Source organism: Colletotrichum acutatum (genome assembly GCF_030867785.1).
Source record: "Colletotrichum acutatum strain CBS 112980 chromosome Unknown BDZ83scaffold_155, whole genome shotgun sequence".
Lineage (NCBI taxonomy): Eukaryota > Fungi > Ascomycota > Sordariomycetes > Glomerellales > Glomerellaceae > Colletotrichum > Colletotrichum acutatum.
The window spans coordinates 19549-44016 of NW_026849149.1; the positions used below are offsets into that span (position 1 = coordinate 19549).

At 51.0% G+C, this 24468-nt stretch overlaps 9 protein-coding genes and 2 non-coding genes across 11 annotated transcripts; 6 read left to right on the forward strand and 5 right to left on the reverse strand.

The window, feature by feature from the left end:
• Positions 1–386: 386 nt before the first annotated feature.
• Positions 387–2425, forward strand: BDZ83DRAFT_108657 (LMBR1 domain-containing protein). Its single transcript, XM_060501069.1, has one exon. It carries the CDS (start codon positions 698–700, stop codon positions 2240–2242), a length of 1545 nt encoding a protein of 514 aa, XP_060359198.1. The 5' UTR covers positions 387–697; the 3' UTR covers positions 2243–2425.
• Positions 2426–4490: 2065 nt separating this feature from the next.
• On the reverse strand, positions 4491–4819 carry BDZ83DRAFT_639209 (uncharacterized protein). Its single transcript, XM_060509410.1, has one exon. It carries the CDS (start codon positions 4809–4811, stop codon positions 4563–4565), a length of 249 nt encoding a protein of 82 aa, XP_060359199.1. The 5' UTR covers positions 4812–4819; the 3' UTR covers positions 4491–4562.
• Positions 4820–4999: 180 nt separating this feature from the next.
• On the forward strand, positions 5000–5098 carry BDZ83DRAFT_t286. Its single transcript has one exon. It is a non-coding gene; the product is annotated as a tRNA-Arg (tRNA).
• Positions 5099–6147: 1049 nt separating this feature from the next.
• On the forward strand, positions 6148–7513 carry BDZ83DRAFT_757211 (cytochrome P450; the record flags this gene model as incomplete). Its single annotated transcript, XM_060514866.1, has 3 exons — positions 6148–6176; positions 6272–6697; positions 6790–7513. The coding sequence occupies 3 exons, from the start codon at positions 6148–6150 to the stop codon at positions 7511–7513; spliced, it is 1179 nt and encodes a 392-aa protein (XP_060359200.1).
• Positions 7514–8104: 591 nt separating this feature from the next.
• Positions 8105–8190, forward strand: BDZ83DRAFT_t287. The gene has a single exon. It is a non-coding gene; the product is annotated as a tRNA-Glu (tRNA).
• Positions 8191–8987: 797 nt separating this feature from the next.
• On the forward strand, positions 8988–9944 carry BDZ83DRAFT_590560 (methyltransferase; the record flags this gene model as incomplete). The annotated part of the gene is made up of 2 exons (XM_060506347.1): positions 8988–9639; positions 9709–9944. 2 exons carry the CDS (start codon positions 8988–8990, stop codon positions 9942–9944), a joined length of 888 nt encoding a protein of 295 aa, XP_060359201.1.
• Positions 9945–10289: 345 nt separating this feature from the next.
• BDZ83DRAFT_757213 (family 16 glycosyl hydrolase) lies at positions 10290–11203 on the reverse strand (the record flags this gene model as incomplete). Its single annotated transcript, XM_060514867.1, has 2 exons — positions 10290–10373; positions 10430–11203. 2 exons carry the CDS (start codon positions 11201–11203, stop codon positions 10290–10292), a joined length of 858 nt encoding a protein of 285 aa, XP_060359202.1.
• Positions 11204–14940: 3737 nt separating this feature from the next.
• On the forward strand, positions 14941–16261 carry BDZ83DRAFT_765178 (uncharacterized protein; the record flags this gene model as incomplete). Its single annotated transcript, XM_060515246.1, has 2 exons — positions 14941–15616; positions 15721–16261. The coding sequence occupies 2 exons, from the start codon at positions 14941–14943 to the stop codon at positions 15924–15926; spliced, it is 882 nt and encodes a 293-aa protein (XP_060359203.1). The 3' UTR covers positions 15927–16261.
• A 1489-nt stretch (positions 16262–17750) lies between these two features.
• Positions 17751–19549, reverse strand: BDZ83DRAFT_108761 (major facilitator superfamily transporter). Its single transcript, XM_060501070.1, has 4 exons — positions 19279–19549; positions 19208–19222; positions 18857–19141; positions 17751–18797 (listed from the first exon to the last, which is right to left on the reverse strand). Exons 1-4 carry the CDS (start codon positions 19430–19432, stop codon positions 17887–17889), a joined length of 1365 nt encoding a protein of 454 aa, XP_060359204.1. The 5' UTR covers positions 19433–19549; the 3' UTR covers positions 17751–17886.
• Positions 19550–20582: 1033 nt separating this feature from the next.
• BDZ83DRAFT_723776 (endoribonuclease L-psp family protein) lies at positions 20583–20993 on the reverse strand (the record flags this gene model as incomplete). The annotated part of the gene is made up of 1 exon (XM_060512598.1): positions 20583–20993. The coding sequence occupies one exon, from the start codon at positions 20991–20993 to the stop codon at positions 20583–20585; it is 411 nt and encodes a 136-aa protein (XP_060359205.1).
• A 353-nt stretch (positions 20994–21346) lies between these two features.
• Positions 21347–24337, reverse strand: BDZ83DRAFT_108839 (uncharacterized protein). Its single transcript, XM_060501071.1, has 7 exons — positions 24176–24337; positions 23714–24061; positions 23421–23654; positions 23018–23339; positions 22367–22954; positions 21897–22303; positions 21347–21826 (listed from the first exon to the last, which is right to left on the reverse strand). The coding sequence occupies exons 1-7, from the start codon at positions 24264–24266 to the stop codon at positions 21597–21599; spliced, it is 2220 nt and encodes a 739-aa protein (XP_060359206.1). The 5' UTR covers positions 24267–24337; the 3' UTR covers positions 21347–21596.
• Positions 24338–24468: the final 131 nt, after the last annotated feature.

Here is a 24468-nt window from a genome sequence, read left to right on the forward strand (position 1 = left end):
CGCCATAGAGAAAGAAAAACCAAAACGGGCAAAGGACAGAACGAGAATCAGACCTTGTGCTCCTACCACCCACATCACCTGGACCTTTCTTGCAAGGATTCGAGAATAGCAAGAGAAAACAAGTCATCGCGCTCCACACACTATTCTCTTCTCTCACTTTCCCAAGTCTCTGTTCAAGTACAAAGAGAAAACGGCCCCCGGACACATCTTGGTCTGCCCATCAGACCCATACCACACATCACTCATCAGTCAGTCAGGGAACATCAGCAGACCTGCCGCATTCCGTCCATCAGCTCATCAACGCACTTACACTACACACCGCCGCTCGCCCTCGGCCTCGAGCCTTACACCCTTACCACCACACGCCCACCCAAAAGAACTTGCGCGCGCCCGCATCAACCTCGCCTATCCTTCGGGATCCGGCGAATCGACTCTTTTTGTCCTTTTGGGCATTCCAAAATTTTCTCACGGAACCCATTATCCTCTAGGACGAACCTACGCCCTAAGAACGTCACACCACCTCCCTTATTTTGCGGTTCATCCGCCCCCCCTCACCCCCTTTAACCCCTGTCCATCTTGTTGGCCCATCTTAGCCAGCCAAGATTTACAAAAGAAAACTTGAGGGCCGCAACCGAACATTCCAAGATTCAGCAAGCCCTCAAAATCCGGGGAACGCACCACACAACCGCACCCAATCATGCCCCACCGCGTAGCAAACTTCCTGCGGAATTCCACTGAGAACTTCAGTGTTTCTGCCATTGCAAACCTCAAGACTAAGACCAAGCAACACCAGCAACATAACCAACCCCGTCACAACAACGTCCAGGACGAAGGCTTGTTGCGCAGAGTCCCTCTTGACCGCCACTCTTCCTACTCCTCCGATGACGGCGAGCACATCCCTTACCACAACATGTTCGCAGCAGATCCCGCAGACCACCTCAAGGAGAAGAAGCACCACCACCACCGCCTCTCTCTGCCTTTTGGCCGCTCCAACAAGGATTCACACGACAATTCACACGCAGGCCTCGACCTGAAGATCGAGAGCCCGCCCATCGTTTTCTTTGGCGATGCAGAGTCCTCTACCGGCGCCCTCGTCTCGGGCCAGATGCAACTCGAGGTCAAGGATGAGCAGCTCCAGATCGAGACCTTTGGCGCCAAGCTCAACATCCACGTTCAGCAGAAGCGCCCCTTCACCAACCACTGCGGCGAGTGCACCAACCAGTACACGGAGCTGAAGCGCTGGACGTTCCTCACGCACCCCACGACGCTCAAGAAGGGCATTCACCAGTTCCCCTTCTCTATCCTCCTTGAGGGCCACCTCCCCGCGTCCATGGACACGCCCATCACCTCCATCGCCTACGAGTTCAAGGCCGAGGCCATCCTCGTCAAGGGCACGCCCGGCTCGCAGACGCCCATCAAGTTCGAGCAAAACTTTGATGTCAAGCGCTCCCTCCCTCAACCCGAGTTCCCGCACCACTCGGTCCGCGTCTTTCCCCCCACCAACATCAAGGCCAGCGCCCACTACAACCAGGTGATCCACCCGGCCGGCACCCACAACGTCTCATTCCGCCTCGACGGCCTCACCAGCGCCAACGCTACCAACAAGACGGTCGAGTTCTGGAAGCTCAAGAAGGTTACGTGGAAGCTCGAGGAGACCATCAAGACCGTGGCCCCCGCCTGCGAGAAGCACGCTCCGGTCCCTGGCAATGCCAACAACAACACCCAGCCTCAGCAGAAGGGCGTCGCCCGCACCGAGACCCGCGTCTTGGGCGAGAAGTACATGCACGACGGTTGGAAGTCGGACTACACCAGCACCGACGGCCACGTCGAGTTCGAGTTTGACTACGGCGTCGTCGCCAGCAAGCACAGCCACGGCCCGCGATACGCCTGCGACATGAAGTCGAGCGACGGCACCGAAGTCTCCCACGCACTCATGATCGAGATGGTCGTCTCCAAGGAGTGGGCGCCCGTCGGCAAGCCCCACCTCGCGACGCAGACGGGCACCGGACGCATCTTGAGGATGCACTACCACGTGATGCTCACCGAGTGCCCCGGTCTCGGCGTCAGCTGGGACAACGAGGCGCCGCCCGTTTACCAAGACGTCCCCCCCTCGCCGCCCGCGTACCCCGACGAAGCGGCTCCCGTCGACTACATGAGCCTTGAGCACCTTGACGGCCAAGCGCACAACGGACTGGCGCATAGCCGGGAGGGATCCGTTACCGGCGGATCCACTACGTCATGACACCACCACCACCACCACTAGAGGAGGAGAGTCATGAAAAAATACTTAATCAACACAACCAAAAAAAAAACTCACATACAATAATTCTCGAGACGAAATGAAAAGGAAAACAAAAAGTTATTGGATTTAGGATTTGCTCTTTTTCAACCGCATTATACCCCCTGGTTTCCGAACCGGGCGCTTGTTTTCTTATAGGATTATAACTTTTTTGGCGGGAAAGACAGTGTTACAACTCAGTTGGATTTTTTGCAATGGATTTTTGAAGAGATGCATGGTATTGAGTGAAATGACCATGAGAAAGTGTTTTGCATTGCGAGGCGTTTTACGGGGACTTTGAACAGAGCTGATGGAAGAAGCGCATCATCGATGATGCCATGGTTCCCATCACATGGCTTCTCAGTAGCTAGCTCGATGTCGGAACATACAATTGAAACAATAATTAATTCTACAAATCACTATAAGATTACTTTGCAGTTCCTCTCGATCTTACAATGTGACTTTTTGGGACTGACTTTACGAATGACTTAGTTGAACTTCATACTTTGAGTGCGCTTCAACGGCAAATTGTGCGGCAGTATTATTACTCAGTGGACATAGAGACAACCTCAAACAAAATTTGCCCCTCGTCAACGAAACCACAGACTATGCGACCCACGATGCGTGGGATGGTGACATGTGAAATGCCTTTCGAGTCACGACCCTTGATAATTATAGCCTATTGGCAGGGACTTGTCCGATGTGTACACTACCTTGCGGCTCATCCCACGTTTTCTGTTTGCTAGTTTTGTTCTCGCATTGCGTTTACCCGCTGCGGATGATGCAAGACCTGCTGGAAATGCAAGGTTTTGGGGACGGGAAAGTCCCGAGCTTCAAGCTATTGAGTTAATCTTAGGAAATAATTACTTGACAAAAATTGCTAGTTGGGTACGTTGGGGTGAGAGTTGGAGAAGTTCAAGAGAGTCTAGAACGCCCGCCGACGAACGGCGAATATCCTTGGCGAGCGATTGATCTGAGCTTCGGAGTCATCTAGTGAAGGGTCTTTTCGGGATATCGAGTGCCGGTGAGATCAAATATCATTTTGAGAGTATCGTGAGTTTACGGCGTGCGCTCTATAGAGACGAGTTGCCGGGTTGTTAATGCGTTGCTGTAAGTTTCCTAAACTTGCTCACTTGCACATCACGCATAGTAATACTGCGTAGGCAATTGAAACGGAAAGTCATTCCCTGCTCGGCATGTTTCCCCGGAAGCAGCAATGCCACGTCGCTTGAAAGGGCAGCTCGCGTCCACCCCGTGGTTTGAATGGCGCGATAATAGTCTCGAAATGGATGATTCAACTTCCAAGGTCATCTCACGATAGTGCGGTGTGCGAAGGAGCTCTTAAGCGCCCCCTGGCGGACGGTGGGCGGTGGGCGGTTTCCCGTGCGCTGTGTGATGTGTAGCCGGTGTAGGGTGCAGGAGAAGGGGGATAATGTGTAACCGGCGCACCGGGCCGGGTGTGTCGTGGCCAGCCCGCCCACGCGTCTTCGGATGGCAATCCGGTAGGTAAGGGCAGGAGGCGGGCTCAATAATGGCCTGGGAAATATCTTATGAGTCAAGCCAGGCCGAAAGTCATGCGAGAGCCGTGTCAGAGACTCAGAGGAACGGTTGCGAACAACGGAGCCGGCCCGTGTTGGGAAGGCTCACTGAGCCCCTCGCAAGGTGCGAAGGTGCGAAAGGAGCCGTGGTAGAGGAAGGGGGAGAGCCTGAGAGACCGCGCTCCAGGGCTTTTGCTCGGGATCGGTGACACCCGAATCCAAAGGAGGAGGGGAGTGGAGGGGCGTGTTGGGGAGCGCCCCCGGGGTGGCAGAGGCAAGTTGCGGACGACGGAAGAAGTGGTTTTTCTTACGTGATTGATGGGGACCTGCCGGAGGCGCTCCCGGAAGGCGGGATGACTTGCCCGCAGGCCTGGCTGGTCGCCTGTACGTCTGCGCCTATGAGGCAAAGGTCTCGGAGAGTCCAAAGGCGAAGAGCAGAAAGGCAGGTCCAAGGTGTGCTCGGCGTGCTTCTATCCAGCCGGCGGCACAAACTTGAACATCGGCGCGTCCGGTGGAGCTCCGAGCCTGCTCAGAACGTTTCGTTAGGGTTCTCATGAGCAGTTGGCAGAGTTTCTGTCTATGGACTCATGGAGTACATACTTCCGTGTAAGACGGAAGGGCGGAGGCTCCGTACAGTTTCTTTGCCTATGCATGCTACAGACTTAGGCTGTCATGCACGCTTCATTACTCTTGGAAGTCGAAACTATCAGGGGAAAAGAATTTTGCTGAAGAATTTTCTCTCTCATTCATTGTTGAAGTTTGTCATGAACCGATGCCGACATAGAACCCGCTTGCCCCATCGCTAGCTCCATCACTTTCTGTGAGTTTTTTCTCCAACAGCGCCAGACCCCATCCCCCGATGGATCGCCACTGGGGGGTCTCTGAATTTTGGGTTTTTGTTGGTGTCCTTTTGTGCGCCTGCTTGGTCCGAGTGTGTGGGACGCCGAAAGAACGAAGAAATTGCCTGCAAACACTCCAAAAAGCAGATACAACATTGATCCCAGTAAAGAATCGTTACGTCAGATCCCCACCAGCGGGCTAACGACGTACGAGATCGCGAAAAATGGGGTTTGCTCTGATGTGTGGCACTGCGGGCATGGTGAGTCAGAGAGCGCGATTACCTGGAGCCTGCTCCGCGCGGGGTTTATAAACATGCTTCCGTCGAACCGTCACCAATGCAATTGGCCGGCTGGCGCAATGGTAGCGCATCAGACTTCTATCTTCTCTTGCTTTAAGAGATGTGGTTATCTGGGGGTTGTGGGTTCGAGCCCCACGTTGGTCATCTTTTTGCAATTTTTGCTCATATCTCTCTTCTTTGGCACGGGAGAGGTCGATTTCTTCTTATTTTGCAATTTTTCATTAATTGCTACTTGTTCCGGGGTAGATAAAGTGCTTCTAGTCGAGGACTGTCATGATTCTTTGCCCCTGCTTGATCAACCCCAACTTGACCGACCCACGAGTTGGGAACAAAACCCGCTCGGGTCTTGTGATTGCATCAACCCAAAACTAAAGGGGCAATCGATTCCAGTTTGGAACATCTAGAATTATTTCAAAGACTTTCACGCGAACCGCTTGGACATGCCCTCAAGGTCTCGACTACGCGACACAACTTACAAGCGGTGTAAGCCAGACCGACGTTGTCAGCAACACCCAAGAGCCAAGGCCCCTCTATTTGTAAACCAAAACACCACTTATCTTGGCCACGGTAAAACTCATCTTAATATTTGCACTAAATGCTCACCACATAATCTCACGTCCGTCATGCCGCACGTCTAATATTTCACTGTGCTAGTACCGAAGTGGTTTTCAGCTCAAATCATCTGCAAGTCAGACGCTCATTTGATTGGTGGTTGTAGCTTCTCACGACAATATTGCTTACTGTACGTTAGCGCCGCAGCTCGACATACGTTTCCAGGAGGAGTTTGGATCTAACTCAGAACGCGAGACTGTTACGATCATGCATTCATGATTAAATGTGGCGGAGTTAACTGCAAGTGTGGTGCAGCTGATGATAACGAAATTAGATGCTGCTTGCGTCGATAAGTCCGAAAAATAGGATAAAATGAAGGAAGAGAATGTCGAGTTGCTCCGAGATGTCTAGGGACTAAAACTTACAGCCAAACTTGAGGAACCGGAATTGCAGGAAGAAGCCCTCTCAAAATGCTGACAAGCACGTGGGACGAAACCCAAGTGATATGGTTTCCATTGGCCTGTTGCCTGGTCATATTTCTTGTTCGTAGTGTTCTCTGGCCAAAAGTCCTAGACTCGCAGGAGCCTCCTGCTCTTCAACCAAAGATACCTTTCATTGGTCATTTAATTGATCTAATCCAGATGGGCTACAAGCAACATGTCAAGAATCAGTAAGTCTTGAGCCATCTTGCTTGAACGTTGAAGGGATGATTGAGTCGGACGGGCAATCGTGGTGCAACTTCATTGTAAGCTGATATGATACTAGCGAGAAGTTCAACATGACGGCATACTCGTTGCCCATCCTTGGAAGCAAGCTTTATGTAGCATCTTCACCGCAACTGGCATCGTCAATATTCCAAAAGCGGACTCTTAGTTTCGAACCCCTGATTGACACATTTGTTCGCACTTTGGTAGGCATGGAGGGCCACGGGATGGATTTGTGGACGAACCCGGAGTTTCGTGCCGCCATCTTCAGGGTTCTCTATAAAGGACTGGCCGGACCTTCGTTAAGTGATCTTACCAGATCAGGGGTCAATAATTTAGCCACATCTCTTGACGAAATAGCTTTCGACCAGCTCGAGCCGAGAGACTTCTACTGCTGGACTCGTGAGACAGTGTCGAGGGCCATCATGAGAAGCTTCTACGGGAAGTTGAGCCCTTGGGAGAACAGCGGAGTCATGCAGAGTTTCTGGTAACTACATCGCATCCTCATATCCGTCCCGGCCTCGCCACGCTACAGGCGCGTTTACCCTGACTGAAGCCAGGCTAATTCTCAATACCTAGGATCTATCACGATGACATGCACAAACTCTTCCCAGGAATTGCCCCCTCTGTCATCGCGTCCAAAGCATTCAAAGCAAGAACGAAGGTCATTGAAGCCTTGGAGGCGTACATCAAACGTGAGGAGGATTTTGGCGCCGAAGTTCCTCAGTTCACCAAGGACAGATTTGGCGCAGAACGAAATTTTGAAATGTCGATCAACAACAGCGCCAAGATTGAGATTCTCCTGGCCACCGCTCTCGCCAACATCTCCACGCTAGTCTTCTGGCTTCTATCAAATATTTACAGCCAGCCAGACCTTTTGGCCAGTATTCGGACTGAGCTTCTCAATGCCGCGGTTACCAGGAAGCGAAGTGATCAAGACCATGTCGAGATGACACTTTATCTGGGGAAAATCAAAGAGCACTGCCCACTGCTACTGTCTTCGTCGCAAGAGACGGAGCGACACAATATTGTCGATAACATCACGCGAACGGTAATGACAGACACGACGATATCGGACGGCAGCCGCTCATACCTCCTCAAGAAAGGGAACAACGTCCAAATGCCGCTTAGCATTCTACATGGCGATGCAAAAGTATGGGGTGCTAACCCTGAAAGTTGGCAAGGTGACAGGTTTCTAGAACTGGGTTATAATGCGTCCTCGCCGCCGGGTTTCCTTCCGTTTGGAGGGGGCAAACATGTCTGGTACGTGGATTGGTATTCTCTTGTGGATGATTTATACTGATCGTGCATGCACGTGAAAGCCCCGGCCGTCACCTTGCAAACGGACTTCTTCTTGGCATTGCTGCGCAAATGATACTCGGTATTGACTTGGAAGGTACTGATGGCGGGCCCATTCGAGTACCAAAAGCCCAAGTCCCTTGGGCAACGACTGGCATAGGGAGGCCGAAGCCCGGACCAGACTTGAGAGTCAGAATCAGTAGGCGGAAGGATTGGAGCCACGTGAAATGGTCTGTTGCATGTTGAGATACAAGACCCGATCAAGCCTATGATTCGAAACATCCTCTTTTGAAGCCAGCTAGACTCGGTCGGCGAGGGAGATTGACTTTATATCCGTTAAGTTCCGGTAACATCGAGGATCTGCAGATAGTAAAATGGATTTCTTTCGTGCTTTGCCAGCCTTCATAGTCATAAGATTTCTTCAACAGCCCTTTGTGACATGGAACACCAATGTATTTGAATTGCATCAGGCGCGACTTCGTGTATCCAAACCTTGCGGAGCCATTAGGGTAGTCGAAATGGCTGCGACTCCGCTGTGGATACGCACAACAGCAACTGAGTATGACCTGGATACCTGCAAAATTTGACATCAACATCCGATATGGTGTAGTGGCCAACATGATGCCCTCTCATCTTGTGGGAGGTTAGGCATAGCCCCGAGTTCGATTCTCGGTTTCGGAAATCTGCGATGTTAACTTTTGGAGGACTTGCCTTTTGTTTTTCGCAGTAACAACCAGTGTATGTCTCCCTATCCATCGATGCTGTTTCTAGGTAAGTCACACTTTACCTCCCCGACTGGATTAAGCAAATGCCCTGGTCATAGATGTAAGTCGTAGGTGAAATTATCTGCCGAAAACAAATCCTACGATCATGTATGTATTTAATCACACTTACAAGTTATGCTATGGTTGCGAAATAGTGAATTAACGTCATGTATCATTCACGTTGGAGTAAGCATTGTTTGGTAAATAAATTAAAATGCCGCTGGTGGTGTACTGGGCGGTCGTGCACTTGATCTAAACCCCGTGAAGCTGACTATCACGCCGAGCGGTGCATACCCCGCGGGATTGACGCATGCATTTCGGGACGGCAGCAATTTCGGATCGCGGAATGTCGGCGATTGGAAATCAGGAGGCCCCACAATTGATGCCGAGCCCGGGAGTGGGTCTCGGACACTGCGAGAAACAGCTTAGAAATCCTGAATGACTAATGGCCACTGCCGCGGGTTCATGGTGATGCAATCATTCAGTCGTCTCATTCGCGCCCTGTTGGGCCCTACAAGTTCTCCTTTTAAACTCCCGTCTCCTGACCCCCGCACGGCATTGTGTGATTCAACATCAGCCCTGCGTTTGACGTACATAAAAGGTACTACTATGAGCACAATTCTACGACGAACTTCACTACTCACATCATTTTTCAAAACCAGTCTCAGAACCAACATTACTCCCCGCATCACACACAGCAGACCCCTCGCAACAATGACTACCGGCAATTTCCGCTATCTCGACCCTGCGACTCTGGAGGGCAGCAAGCCCTGGGCAAAAGTCGACACAGACGTAACCTCTTTCAGCCGGCTCGAGCGCCGCCGCTCAGTGGTGAACATCCGCGAGTCGACGGAAGAGTTCGGCACTGACGTCTCCGGCTTTGCCGTGTATAACTCCCCTGCCAAGGAGAAGGACTTCACCGACGATGAGGCAGTGCGAAGCGGCTACTATGCCGAAGTGGAGGCACTCCTGAAAGAGAAGTTGCCCGGTGTGAAGAAAGTTGCGATTTTCGACCACACGATCCGGAGGAGGGAGAAGAGCAGCCCCAGACAGCCGGTGCAGCAGGTGCATGTCGACCAAACGCCCGGCGCGGCGGAAGCGCGTGTCAGGAGGCATGTTCCGGGAGCTGAGGCGGATGAGCTGGTCAATGGACGGTACCAGATTATTAACGTCTGGAGACCGATTGGACACCCGGCGAGTGACTTCCCGCTTGCGGTGATTGACTGGCGGACGACGGAGCCCAAGGATCTGATCGCTGTGGATTTGTTGTACCCCAGGAGGACGGATACCGATGACGATGACCGGGGGAAGGAGGTGCTTCCGGACCCGGCTTTGGCGCGGTCGACGGAGAATTACGACGTCAAGGGTGAGTGCACGCGGCTTGACCGAGGCAGACAGAGTTCCAAACACGTTCATTTTGCTGATATCAATGCAGGCGAGACTTTTTCTGTTGCACCAAGCGACAAGCACAAGCTGTATTACGCCAAAGATATGACCCCTGATGAAGCCATGTTCATCAAGTGCTTCGACTCGAGAAGCCAAGGGCGGCCTGGCGGCAAGCCGGGACGGGCCGATTACACTCCTCACACAGCCTTTATTGACCCCAACACCCCCGCAGATGCGAAGGGAAGACAAAGCATAGAGGTTAGATGCTTGGTGTTTTATGAGTAGATGCCATACAGTGAAGCACGGACATCTATGTCATTGTACTTAGATCATTACCTGTTAGCTGGTACAGTTGATCAAAGTCAGGAGAGATGAGTAATTATGAGCCATGAATACTACAAATAAAAGCATTCAAAAACCTTGGACTATCAAAGGAAGTGAGCTTGTGATGTATCTTGATGGTGAGAAATTATCTAGCGAGCGTGGTTGTGTGCATATACTATAAAATGGACGATGGGTATCTAAGTATGCTGCTGGCATATGTACAGCGAATGGCGTAGTTGCAGGAGCAGCAACTAAGCGATATTCGACATGAGTTCAAGAGCCCAATTAGGGTGATGAAGGGCAAGATTAAGTGGACTGGTAGACGGCAACATAGGCGGTCTCCATCATGCTTCCCCAGCCGCCAATGGTAGAGCCATCCGGGTTTCCGGGCTGTAATCAGTCAGTTAAACGAACGTTGAATAAGCTTTGTAAAGACATCTACTTACCCAGTTACCGCCAACGGCAACGTTCAAGATGAAGAACAACGGCGCGCGAGCCAATGTGTTCCAAATACCTTCACTCCCGATCCTGGCGCCGCTGATCTGATGAAACTGCTGCCCGTCACGGAACCACGTAATCGTCTCCGTCTGCCAGTTGCCAGGCCGACGATCAATCTGCAGACGCCAAGTGTGCCACCCCTGATCCGGGATGCCAATGTTCCCGCCGATACCGTTAGGCTCGTTGCACGCGCCGCCGGGGAGGACATCGCAGTGGACGGTCCCGTACCCCGTCAGCTGCCCGTTGACAGTCTCGAGGATGTCGAGCTCACCACAGCGAGGCCAGCTGACGCCGTTACGGATGGCGTCGCCGAGGATCCAGAAGGCAGGCCAGATGCCCTTCTTGTTAGCGATGGCGTTGTCGCCGAAGCGGATCTGGGCCTCGGCGACGGTGAGGCGGCCGGCGGCGGGGGTGAAGACGTAGCGGGACTCGATGCGGCCCGAGGTCCAGGCGCCGTTGCCGTCCTTTTGGGGCACGATCTGGACGGTGCCGCCACCTGAGATTTGGAGGTTGGAGCGGGAGGTTGTGTATTCCTGGATCTCGTTGTTGACGTGGAGGTTGGTGATGATGTTCCAGTTGCCGCCGTTGATGGGGTCACCCGAGGCGCCCGGGAAGCTGTCTTGCCAGAGTCGGGTGAGGCCGGAGTAGTTTGGAGAGTCCCAAGCCCGGGTGGCGGCCGGGAGGAGGAGGAGGAGCGTTGAGAAGATGGAGTTTGAGTACATTGTTGCGATGATGCAAAGCTCTAGGAGCTAAGGAACGTAGTCGGTGTTCTGGATGTCTGGTCTTGCAAAGATGGCCTCAAGGAGTGAATAGAGTTTGAAGCAAACTACTTATCCAAAGTGAAACTGGAAGGACTGTGACGGAGAGGGTTTATAAGAGAGAAGAGAAAGAGACTGTAGCTATTCGAAAAGGAAAGGCATGTCTTGGGGAGGGGCACAAGATCACGACGGTGGATGTTGTCGTCGGGGGGAAGGTCGCACGAGGAGCGGGTTGAAGACCATGGGGACAGAACGGGAAGCATTCATCATGGGACTTACTGTATATATACAATAGGAAAAAGGCCAAGTGTAAGCTTGCAGATGTAACATTGAACGATGCGTGCCGCGTTGGCCAAGGACCAAGGGTTCACCTCTGCCCAGCCCTTGGAACAAAGAAGGGCTCCTTCAGCGGCGGGAGCAATCCGCATATCGAATCTAGACTTGCATCTTGCAAGGCGTAGTGGTACTGTGCTGTAGTCATCGCCGCCCGGTGGGCTACGGGGGGGGGGGGAGTTGTCCCTTTTTCCTTCCTGTTTAATGACAAGAGTCTCCGAGTCTCAGAGCTGCGTCCAATCTTCAGCAGAGAACGGAGGTCTCAAGGAGGGTGGATGGTAGTCTGGTTCATATATGCTTACCCCCTGTGCTCTCTCCGTCGTCTAGTGTTACACAGGGCAAGGCAATCGAACTTGGGTGGTCCGGTCTAGAATATCAGATGGCACATGTACGTCCCCGCTACTCACCTCGAAGACCGTGCCCCAAGCCCACGAGAATGGGTGCACCACGCGGTGTGAGAGCGATGGACTGAGGAAGCGTGCTCCTCTGAGACATGGTCCGCCGCGGGACACACGTCCACGTCCTCGGTGGCTCCAATATCTCGGACGGTGGTGCCCCCTTGCGCTGTGATCACGGCCCGGCCAGTCTGTCAATCGCGAATTCGCGGTTGGCACGGCCAATATTCCGAGATGAGGCGGGCGCATAAGCGGAGCGCAGAGACTTGTGGCTGGCTTGACAAACGTGCATAGTACATGTAGTTTGGCAAAAAAGAAAGATTAAGGCTCAATAAGGGTGGCCAATAGAAGTCGAGAAGGACCAACTGTACCGAGTATGTCCCTGTTCTGGGAAACACCGGGAGGACTGGGGTGGCTTTTGAGCCCCCAAGTGTGCCCTCGGGAGAGGCTTCGTTTCATTTTGGACATCTGCCAATCGGCGATGGAAGATGACAAGGCTTTAAAAGCGCCCCGCGAGCGGAAAGAAGGGGGACCACGGGGATGTCGAGGGATCGGTACCAGCGGCGCGGCTCCAAGGCCTGTGGTTGGTTGCGGCTTGAACAAACTGACCCTGGCGACGGCCACGCGGGAAGTGGCATTCGACCGCCCTCCCTGGTCCATGGAAGAGGTTCCCCTTCAGGAACCCGCAGATGATTCCGAGGTCTGGGCCTGCTTCGCTTTGGCAGACCTTTGATATTGTCATATTGAACTCCCTTCTCGTCTACGGTCTTGGGGTCTTGGGGGTGGATCCCGTCGCCAAGCGGGATATTGTTTTCGTCACGTCCAGTGATTTTGCAGAAGGACCCCAAGACTAACGGAGAGACATCAGGCGAGAGATATTGGTGACCTTTGTGCGACGGAGGCCAGCGAGAACATATGGTAATGGCGGTACCTGAACGCCACCGCGCTAGCGGCAGTTGTGCAAATCAGTCTAGTAAACTGCAAGATCTAGACACCTGCACTGTGCAGATTAGTTGTTGCCCCCCTTTTACTTCTTGTCATGTTTGGCGCAATAAACCAAGTGCTTGGTGTTGGGAAAGGTGACGTTGCAGGCCCCCAAAACACTGCACGCGGTAGCAAATGTGTACAGCTGCGCTTTTGACAGGTTCAGTGTCTTAGCCAGTCACTCTCCTCTTGGGAAAAGGGGGAAGATGGGGTTCTTCTGGGCATAACCCGTCCTGCACCTGACATTACTTGTGTCCAAACAAGGCCAGTTTCAGGGAACCCATCAATCAGCCAGCCCAGACTATTCTCTTCTGACTGGCTATTCGTCCAAGTTGGGGGATTAAAAGAGCATGTGAAAAAAGTTCGATGGCACCTTGCCAACACGGCTTTAGTGCGGGTGAGGCGCCTAAGCCAATGCGAATAACTCCCTAGGTTGGATGCGATTCGGAGTCTGATTGGTTGGGGTTAAAAGTGCAAGGGGGGACCGTGATCCTGAAGGGGAAATCGCTTTTGGTGTGGTGGAAGTGTGTGGATGAGTGGATTGGACTGGACGCGTGCGTGGCATCAACATAGGGTTGCAATAGAAGGAAAAAAAAAAGGGATGGAAGAATCTAACGATTGGAAAAATCTAGACATATCGCGTCATGGGGAAAGCCTCATGATTCATGTAGTCGCCTTCTCATTACTAAAGAGCACCTTGCTTCATGACAGTGCCAGTCAGCAGCTCTCGGTCACTTGGCCGGCACTTGGTGGACCTCCCGACCCGTAAGCCGGCACTAACCCCACAATTCCCCGCGGTCTTGAGATTCGGCGCTGGCGGTATCACCTCGGCGCGATCGTCTCAGTAAGCTGGTCATGCGACCAGGTCACGTTCTCAAGGTATAGAGAGATGTAAATCAGTGTGCATCAAACATCATTGCGCTTATCACACATCTGCCTCTATCTGCTGCGAGTGATGACATAATTACGCTCTTTCGCGGTGATCAATTTTCTCCGAGATTTCTGCCTGGGTCACGGTGTTATGGGACATGTCTGGGAGTTCAGCGCGGGTTCGCAAACTTCAATATGTCATGGATGTTGACTCGCTCACTGGGATCGTAAACCAGACCAAAAGGACGACTTGAACCCAATGGTATTTGCAGTACGATGTCTACCTTTATTTAGGCCCTCCATCTGGGCTAAACGAAGATAGAAACAAATCCAAATTTAAAAGACACTGATGTAAATGGTCTATCATGAAGGCTAAGGTATATGTATCTTGTGCATCTCAGCTTTTACCCAGGGTTGAGTTGATGGACTATCGTATTTACTTCAATGATGCACTGGCTAAATCTTGAGGCACAATTTCGGCCCCACTTATTCGGCTCCGACGGGCAAGACTTGTTGGGTCTGCTTTGAGCGCTCTACATATCTGACAAAGGAACCTGCTATTCCGTAGCGTGGTGTCAGATGTTGCGCCATCCAACAATACTCATTTTGAAGTTCAGATGAACGAGATGCCCGTAGCATTTCCAAATTTGCTTGATTGAAGTCGCATGCAGTATACATGTATTCTACTTAGGAAAAACAAAGGCAGAGGGAAAAGCAGCAATCGCCGGCTAAAATTCGGAAATGAGTCTCTATGACAACCTGGGCAAGTGTCAGTAAGGGAAACATGGAAATCCTATTTGAAAACTTCTCATCGCTCAAAGCCTCTACATCACACGCATACGACCAGTATCACACATCGTCTTGGCAAGACATTCTGTGATCCTCAAAAATGGCAGATTATCAGCCGCCCAGTATTTTCCCAAAGACCGAGAACAGTATCTTCACGTTCTCCGCCGAAAAATCGCTAGTACCAAAACCAATTCTTCCCATCCGTTCACCCCGTCCAAAATCGCCAGAGAAGCCAATACCCGAGCCAATCATCTTGGATGAGCGCGGCGATTTACGCCGCTTCGGGTATGCTCGAGGTCCCTAGCCCGGGTCTGTCCAGTCTTTGCCAAAATGCTCTTCGGCGGATGGAAGGAGTCCTGCCCGCAGATTGCGAATGGGCAGGTAGAAGCCACTAAGAGTGAAGCAAGCAAAGAAGAAGTGAGTAAAGACGAAGTAAGCAAAGGCAAAGCAGGCGAAGGCGAAGGCCCAGCAAGCAAGGATGAAGCAGGTGAGGGTAAACCTGGCGAAGTCGAAGTAAGCAAAGACAAAGCAAGCGAGGGCGAATCAGCCGAAAGCAAAAAGGCAAACGACTGGATCATTGAGCTGCCAGAGGATGGGCTCGAGGAGATGATTCTAATGCTTGAAATCATTCATGGCCACTTCGATCGCGTACCGTTCAGCCTGAGCGTTCGCAGGCTTCATGACCTTCTCGTACTCTGTAACAAATACGATGTGCTGTCCCTTCTGCGACCTTGGAGTTGGCACTGGCTGAGCGCGATGCGCTCGACCCTGGACGAGCCGTATGTGCTCTGGGTCGCTTGGGAAATGGGCGACGTTTTGCTGTTCCGCGACATGGTGGTCAGGATAGCCGAGGGCGTGCCGATTTCGGCTCTCAACAACCCAAATGTAATGGGGGTGCAGTATGGAAAACAACGGATGCACTGGACACCTCAAAGTGGCCAGATCAATGAGTTTCCGATGGTTCCACTTGATTGTCTCCAGAACACGAGCGCAGATGATCTTTCAGGTAATATATTGCATCTGTTTTACCCTACACTAAGTGTTGAGCAAGGACGGCAATATGTCTTGCCTAGAGAGAGAAAACCCTTGCTAACGCGTTCGGTATACTAGACCTCATTTCTCTTACTCGTCTCATGTTGATCGAAGCTGCCGTCAAGCCTTACCGCACTATTCTATCACAGATGAAGAGCAAAACTCACTCCTCGAACCAGAATGCAATCAAAAATAATTGCGTAAAGAACTGCATTCCGAGCGGCGTCGGTTCTTTGGTCCTGGCGGGGACCCCCGGCTACCTTTCAACTTCACAGGGCACTTGAAGCTGATTGCGGACCATCTCGCTGGAATCAAGATTACTATTCCGCAAGGATGTGGGAACTGTCTCAAGATGTTCTCAGATGAGCTGACAAATGCACGCAGTGTGATGACAGCAGCCATCAAGTGCATAGCTCCCCTCTCAAAGGACCAGCAAGCGCATCTCGAAAAACGGGCCTTTCAACTTGGATTGAGAGTAGAAAACGTCGTGGATCAGGGCGCTATGCACATATGGTACGGATCTAACAACTGAGTCGTTTAGTGTCCTGATATTTCTATGTTCATAGGTACTTGGAGGAAGGAAGGTATCACATGTAATTACACGTTTCTGTTTCCACACACGTTCGTCGTTGGGCATTCGTCTGTCTAAGGTATTCGAAGCCAATCATGACTGTTCCTATATCCTATCACTACCCTGCCCAATCAAGGGCATTCAATACAATACTATGTTTATATTTTATAGTCGTTCAAACTTATCATAGATCTATCCAGCAAGGTCAAGAAGTAGAAAATAGGGTCGACGTTCATACATTGATACTATCGGCCAAAGAAAACACTACAGGTGGTGTTCAGCAACTGCCTGGTTGAGACCACGTGGCCTCGGCAGGGCCTAGAGGAGTTGGCGCCATCACGACTATTCTACGCCTTGATATCTCCCCTATGGACGGGCCATCGCTTACTACAGGTTTTCTAGAACTGAAAATCAACAAAGAAAAAAATGTATGCGCGGCGTACTGAAAAAGACGCAGAGAAACAAAACAAATATCAAGAGGTCCAAAAGACAAAAGAGTTCACCCCCCGGTGCTGAACTGGGGACTACATCTCTGGTGCTCATGCTGGGATTCGAACTCGGATACTCGTATGCGCTAAGCCTGTCGTCGAGTAGGCTGGTTGGCGAAGATAATTGATGTTGACCATTAACCATTCCACCACCACGCCACAGTTTGACCTGACCCCCGGCCTAGGAGACGCCTGCTGTGCTGGTGACAGGAATTGCGTTGGAGGGTTATATAAGGGCTTGTTGTGTATTCTGGTGGTTAAAAAAGGTTATCGGATGAAGGTTCGTGATGTGGCTGAGTGAACCTGAGGAAGGCGCGGCCTTGGTGATGTGTGTGGTGGCTGCCCTGGCAACCATTGCGGTTTATTCACCTCAGCCATAAGCTCCACAGTCTCGCGGCGAAGTCTTCAAAAGCTAGACGAAAAGCACGTGAACAAGTTATATACCACAGTAAACCTCCGTGAGTACCTCTACCTCGACATCCCTGCATAACCTCTTGTTGCAGTCAAGAACCACGATGACTTGCCAGCTATTGGCGAGTTCGCCTTTCTGACCAAAGGTGTTGACAACCGTGTTATCTCCCTGGGCATACTTCATGGATTCTAAGTAATGCTACATGCGCAGAGATGCTAACTTACCAATGTCCATAATGACGCATTGATGATGGTGAGACAGCGGTCACTTCCCGAGGAGCCTTATATGATGTCAGAGGGGGCAAAGGGCAATTCAATTGCGACGTTTGAATGAAATGCGGACCATTTAATCCTACGTGCTCTTGTATTAACTGCTAGTATCGGACTCACAGAAGGCACGGCCTCCAGTATTGTTCGAATGGATGATAATACTTACTCCGTGTTGAAAGTAGTAGGACCAGCTGCATCGCACGATCCAAGTTTCGTGACAAAGTACCAGTGAATAAAGTTTACATGCATGGTATTACGGTATAATTGTTCTGCTGTTCCTTTTGATCCATCAACGGTACGTCCGATCAGTGTCTTGCTATGGACTCCTCTGAAGTATTGACCACTGCTGTCACTTCGGCAGTCGTAGTCTTCCCGGTAGCGTCAATAGGAGCATCAACATAGCTACCGTCGTGGCTGCTACCGCTTTCGAGCTGCGCATGCTTTCCTTTTCTGTAAATCCATGTTAGAGTATTCATTAAGTCTCTTGAAGTTGTGTGGCAAAACTTACTCTTTCCGCTTGATATAAACATCGAGAACGTGCGTCGCAGCAATGAGCGCAACAGCACACCCCAGACAGAAAGAGAAGCCCTTAGGATAGCTTGGAGACTCGACCGTCGGGAATGTCAACAAAGGTGTCCAGGCTGTCGATGACTGGGCAATGATGGTGATCATGACGAGGGTGAATGAACGCTGTTCCGGAGAGTCTCTGAGGATGGTGTTTACCCAGCCATGCAGGACACTAGAGAGTGCGTTGGACCAGTACATCGTTGAGAAGGCGAACCACTTGGCACCCTCAGGTACGTCCCAGATGACGAGCATGATCAAGCCCGTAACGTTCCATAACGAGGAAAAGGTAATGGCCCATGCGGGGCCAAGTACCAAGTCAGACAGGAAGCACGCCACAATATTGTACAGGATTCCCAAAGCTGGCGCAATGGTTCCCATCTCATTGACTTGCGCCGGACTGTAGCGACCCAAGCTTTTAATCCAAAGCAGGAAGCTTCCCGTGCTCTTATGAATACCGGCGTTCCAGAATAGTACATCGACGAGCACGACGGTCCAGAACTGCGGGCTGAGGAAGATCTGCTTGAGGTGTCCGAGCTTGAACTTGCCGCGGGTGACGTGTCCGCCGCGTTCCAGGCGAGATTTGGCAATCTTGATGTCGCGGTCATTAAGGATCCAGCGGTTCGGTTGCTCCACGGTGCCCGGAAGGAGGAAGTATCCGAGAATGCCGACTGGGATAGTGATGATTGCGCAAATGATGTACATCCAGCGCCAGCCTGCCATTCCGTTGACGCCTTCGAGGCGGTGCGATGCCCCAGCTGCGATCAGGCCTGCTGTCAAGGTTCCGAGGTTCAGCCCGGTGTAGAAGATGCCGCCTCGTCGTGCGATTTCATGTCCGCGATACCAGGAGCCTGTATTGAAGTCAGCATTCAACTTTCCCTCGTCAAAAGAGGATGGTGATAATTCCTACCGAAGACGTAGTGCATGGCGGGGAAAAAGGCTGCCTCGAAAAAGCCAACCATGAATCGGTACGCCGCCAGCTCTCCGAAAGAGTGTGCTCGGTATTGCAGCAGGGTGAATAGTCCCCAAAGGATATCCATAGCGGGGATGGTCCAGTACATGGGGATGTAGGTGAATAAGAACATGAAGGGCACCATGCCAACAACTGCGCCAACTGTGTACATTGTCTGGAGTTCGACGAGTTCATTGCCTTTGAAACCGAGCTCCTCTTTCATTCCTCCGACGTAGGCATTGTCTGTTTCTGATTAGCATGACGTTGCCAAATAGAGGAGGCAGAGTTTATCAACGGTCGTGAACATACTCAAATTTGCTTGGTCTGTGGGTACGTGTTAGCTGACTGGCGATTAATGGATGGAGGGGATACAATCATACCAATGTACTTGACCCAGTACGCCAGAACTGCGTAGGGAACGACGATGAGGTCGAGTTTGATGATGAACTTGCGCTCCTCGGGAGTGTCGTCGTCCGAGTACCACTGGATCTTCCACCACTTCTTCCTGGGGACGGTATTGTCTGCGGTTGCCATTGTTGACAGACTCCTATGAGCACACTTTCGTGTCAAGGTGTCTTCGAAATGACTCTCAGGGTGGAAGGAATCAAGTTCAGAGCTGGAAACTCTATTCCAAAGTCACCCAAGTCCCCGGGTCTGGTCGATAGATATTAGCAGATTCTTGCCGGCCGCGGACCCTCCGCCGGGCAAAATCCAACCTCACTATCGATTGCGCCAGAGCATCTCGGACTTGTGCCATGCGAACCGCCCATCAACAAAACCTGGATTTGTGGGAAGAATCCCGCCCGCCGAGCATTCCCGGAAGTCGGGGAGCATCCGACATCGCCAAAATGAACCCTTTTGCTGGGGAACTTTGTGCTTGGAGTTGTTGCATATGAAAAGACCCTGCCGGGAGTTGGCCGACATCCTTAGTATAGCGGGGGGGTCTACCCAAAGAATGGGATGCGCGTGGGGCGCGTGGCTGGCAGGAGGGTGTGGTGTGTCTAGACTCGATAAACTTAGCTCGAGTCGGCCTAACATCGTATGGATTATTGAGTGTGCCGATGTCAACTTACTCTAGAGTGGAAAATGACGCCGGAAGCTGGACCTTTCGAAGGATTCTAAGTGGCAATTGCGGAGTATCCGCTGCAGTTATCCCTTGTCTGTGTCGTGGACCGGCAGGCCGACAATGACGTGCTTAATGGTCTTGATGGTGTTAGATGTGAGAGCCCGCGTAATCAAGTCCTTGGCCTTACCTTACCTTATGATAGCAACCCACGCCCTGCGCGCCAAGTACAACTATCTCAGTCATCTTCTCTTTCTGAATTAGTTACATCTTTCCGCGAAAGAAGATGCCTTTCTGGAAAGCAAGTTCAGGAAATGCCTCCAATGCCTTGTGAGAATAGCATACTTTACATATGGGAGGGCATCATCTGATTTTGATAGCCAACGGCGGTCCTCTGTCAAGACTATTCGATGATGTTAGATAAGTAAGCTTGGATTTGGGGCAGATGCACAACCGAAAACCAAAGTCGGAGCAATTCACCGGCGATGAAGTGGAGATCTCGGCCGAGTTTACATCCCCGCTCCACTGGTAGGGGCCGGTTTGATTGAAGTTAACTTCGGAAGCGGTTGTAGAAATGAATTAAGCTGTAAGTCTATTGCGATACATGTAGAACACGTGCGTCTAAGCCTGACGTTTGGCCTCAACCTCCAGCTCAATCAACATTCCCGAAAGGGCCAAGTGAGGCACAGCAATGGCTGTCCAGATAGGTCGATGATCGGGAATCCGTGCTTTCAAACCCTGGACGATGAAATCGAAAGAGGCCCGGATATCGCATGAATATGACCTCAGTGAGTAGACGTCTTCCCATCCCCGGAGGCCCGCTGCCTTGAGGACAATGTCGACGTTCTCGATCGCTAGCTCAACCTGTCTTTTGGTGTCGTTCGCGTCGAGCGCTCCCGTCTCCGGATCCCAGCCACCTTGTCCAGCGCACTTGACGGTGCCGTTGCCGAGATCCACAGACTGCGAGTAGTGGCAGGCCTCACCATAAATCTTGCCGGCGCCAGGAGGGGTGTTGAACTTGATTGAAGACATGGTTCTAGTTGTGTTGTGTGGTAGGGATCCTGTAAGAAACACAATCAGTATCTAGCTCCCGGAAAGCCAGTCCAAGAAGAAATCGAACTAATGAAAATTATGTGTAATAGAATGTCACAGAGACTTACATACGCCCAGGAATTACACTGAAGGTTTTGCTCCTACTGTGACTAAGAACAGCGATGTGGGTCTCGGGGATCGAATCTGTCGGATTCTTGGTACGTTTTCAGGTGATGTGTACTTAGGTAGTATGCGGAAAAACAAGTGTCTTTCTATGCTGAGGAGTATTAGACGTTGTCAAATATCTTTTCAACGATGCAGCGTCGTCATTTATGTAGGCCCATTGCTGAAGCCCCAACCTCGTCCTCATTCATCGGACGTTTGGAGAAGGGGTCACCGTCTTGGAGAAGTCACCGACAAAAGTGGATCGGGGCTCCGTTTCCAGCAGTGTTTGTGGGAAGTCCGCGTACCATCAAGGTGTGCTATTGCAACCTGACATCAACTATACCTTGGCGATTGTTGCTCTTTGACGGAATGAATGGGTCGTTTTTGTGTCAAAGCCCGGTCGAAGATTCATTTTCCAGATGGAAAGTATGATTTGGGTCAATGTGGAGTTGCTGGAGACTCGCTCTGAAACTCAGCCAAGATGTCAAGAGTTTTCCCCAAACGTGTTGCAAATGCCTTTGTCTCGATCCCCTGCAAGACACTCCCCCAGAATTTCAAAGTCGACCACGACAATGTTTCTGCGTCGGGGTCAATTGGCAATTCTTCGACATCTGGCAAAGATGATGTGGCCATGCCGAGTAATTTGACTGCACGTTGATATGCTTCATCTTAACGATTGATCAGTACAAAGGGCTACGCAAGACCAAGTGATGCTCTAATAACCGAGGTAGACCTCACCTTCTTTCACAGAAGATGCAACAGCAGTATACTTTTGAATCCATTTGCTGAGAAAGATAGCGGATTCGAATGCCCACAAAACGGTCTCCAGTCCCCATGAGCTTGCCTGTTGACGGACGTAGTGCAGAAGACCGGTACTTGCAGGCTCTTCCAGCAACTCAAGGCAGTGCTCAATACATTGTAGTAAAGAGCGAGAAAATTGTTCCTCAAATTTTGGTTTAATCGCCTTGAGTGATGCCACGAGTTGTGATGGATCTGTCGCATAGTTCAGATCCAATGGGCAAACAGCTCGAAGATGGACGAGACAAGCGAAACTGTAGTTGCTTTGTGCTTTGCACACAGTTGGAGAAGCTGTCATCGAAGACATTTGAAGTCGCAAAAGACGGACAATTTTACTCAACGTCAGTCTGCGAGGTTGTGTGAGTTAGAAACTTATACAGTCAGTCCAGTCTCTGATGCATTCTACTCACAGTAGTCGAGTACGCTCTAAGGCGAGGATCTCCGATGATATCCCAAGCATGGATGCGTCTTTGTCCATTCTTATGCGCAATATAATGAAAGATAGCAAAACGAAATGGACGTCGGGAGGAAATTTGCTCAGTATCGACTCAGAATCTGGAATGCAATTGCCAAGTTCGTTGTCATGTTCATGGGCCAAGACGTCAAAAAGAGCAATTATATCGCCCGTATTAAAGAGCTCTCGCGATTGCTCTCCTCCTTCGCCCACAGAGTCATGAGAGAGTAGTGAGCTCAACGGGCACTTGAATGTGCTTTTCAAGTCATCTGACTGTGTTGCCACAGAGAATCCTAACAAGAAGCCGTCTAGGACAAGACTACAGAGCACAATAATACGACTGCATTGAAAAGCTCGAGTTGAATTCGGATCAGACTTAACAGGCCGCTGGTCTGTCGGGAAATGGAATCTCCAGAGCCTAGAGTAAAAGGAGATTGCAGTAGCACAAATCTCAAATTCTCGAACAACATCAACGGGCTGTGCCACTTTAAGAAACTCAGCGAGGAAGTGGTAGGCGATGAGGGCGTCAGAGGGAGTCAGAGATCTGCCAGTCGTTAAGATACGCCGCTAGCAGCCTCTGTAGGATGGGTTGAATCGCTAGACTTACTGTGAAGGCTTCTCTCTCGAATTGTCCATATCTGAGGTCCATCTTTGAAAAGCGAGGTGTCTGCTCGTTGTGAAAAGGGACATAGCATTTCTAACTTCGTACAGATGTATTGCTCCCAACGCGTACAACGCGAACTTAGTGACTGGATCGAGCTCGTATATCTGGACGTTATTATGAAAAAGCGGGACTCTGCTGTTCTTGACATAAGATGTGAGGTATCGAGCGCACGCCCGCGCTGATGGTGGTACGAGATCCGGGCATTTCTGTTCATAATTGGACCATGATCCTTGAATTTGGTCTGTTCCTTGTCTCATTGAGCCTTCTTTGACCACAGCATGTTTATAGTTATAGTAGAGCGTATATGCACTCCAAGATCAACCCAAACTTGAAACAGGTGACTTACCAGTCATAGGGGTTTGCGTTTTCCGCCTGGCTGTATCTTGAGTTGGTAGAGACAAGCAGTGATCTGATGCATTGCTCAGCGTTTCTTCCATGAGTGAGTTCCTCGTGTCGTTGAGGCCGTGTCTTTGTGTCCGGCTCAAATCATCTGCTATCTGTTGCAGTCCACTAGTGCGAAAGAAATTTTCAAAGTCGGCTAGGACATGCTTTTCCGGTTGCGATCGCAGATATGAGCACTCTGGAGAGAAAGTATTTAGCTTCATGAACAAATGCATGGCGTTGTACTTATCTAATTACCTAGATCCGCGTATTCAGGAGGCAGGGGCAAGGTTGTTTCGGGGGTCGAGATAGGCTCCTGAGCAAACTGGTGTGCCGTGGGACTCACCCGCCGCTGTTCCAGAATTCCACATGAAGATGAGCGAAGAGTTCGCTCTACCTCTATGCTGAACTGTGGAGCCCGATCCTGCGAGTTGCGATCCTTTCGAGTAGGACGCACGCGGTCATGCGAGCCATAGGCGTTGATGTTCCCATAAGAAGTGGCATGTTGTCGCTGGTCACATGGGGAAATACGCCTATGCCGCTGGAGTAAATCCTGTCTGGAAAACGAAAGACCACACTCGCAGTTGTACGGCTTTTCATTCGTGTCTTGAAAACTCTCTCAATATTAGCACCGGGCTCCTTCGGTGGCTGAGAACCAAGCTACAAGGCAATTTACATTGACCAAGGCTCGATAACCGAGTAATTAGCGGATAGACTTACGTATGCGTCTATGCCGCTGCAGATGCTCGTGCTTTCGAAAACATCTGTTGCAGAAAGAGCAGACGTACTGTCCTGCAATTGCCTCCGTCATTGAGCTGGGAGCATGGAATTGAATTCTCGGGGACGTCGGTGTCTTCTCCAAAATCCTCAAAGATTATCGAGATGTACGGAGAATGGATTAGCTTCTAGCTTGGGTTGTGCCTGAGTCATTCGCTACCGGAATGACATCAAGCGGCACGTGAAAGCGTAATTTCTCCAACATCTCGGGCTTTGTCACCTCGGGCTTTGGAGAC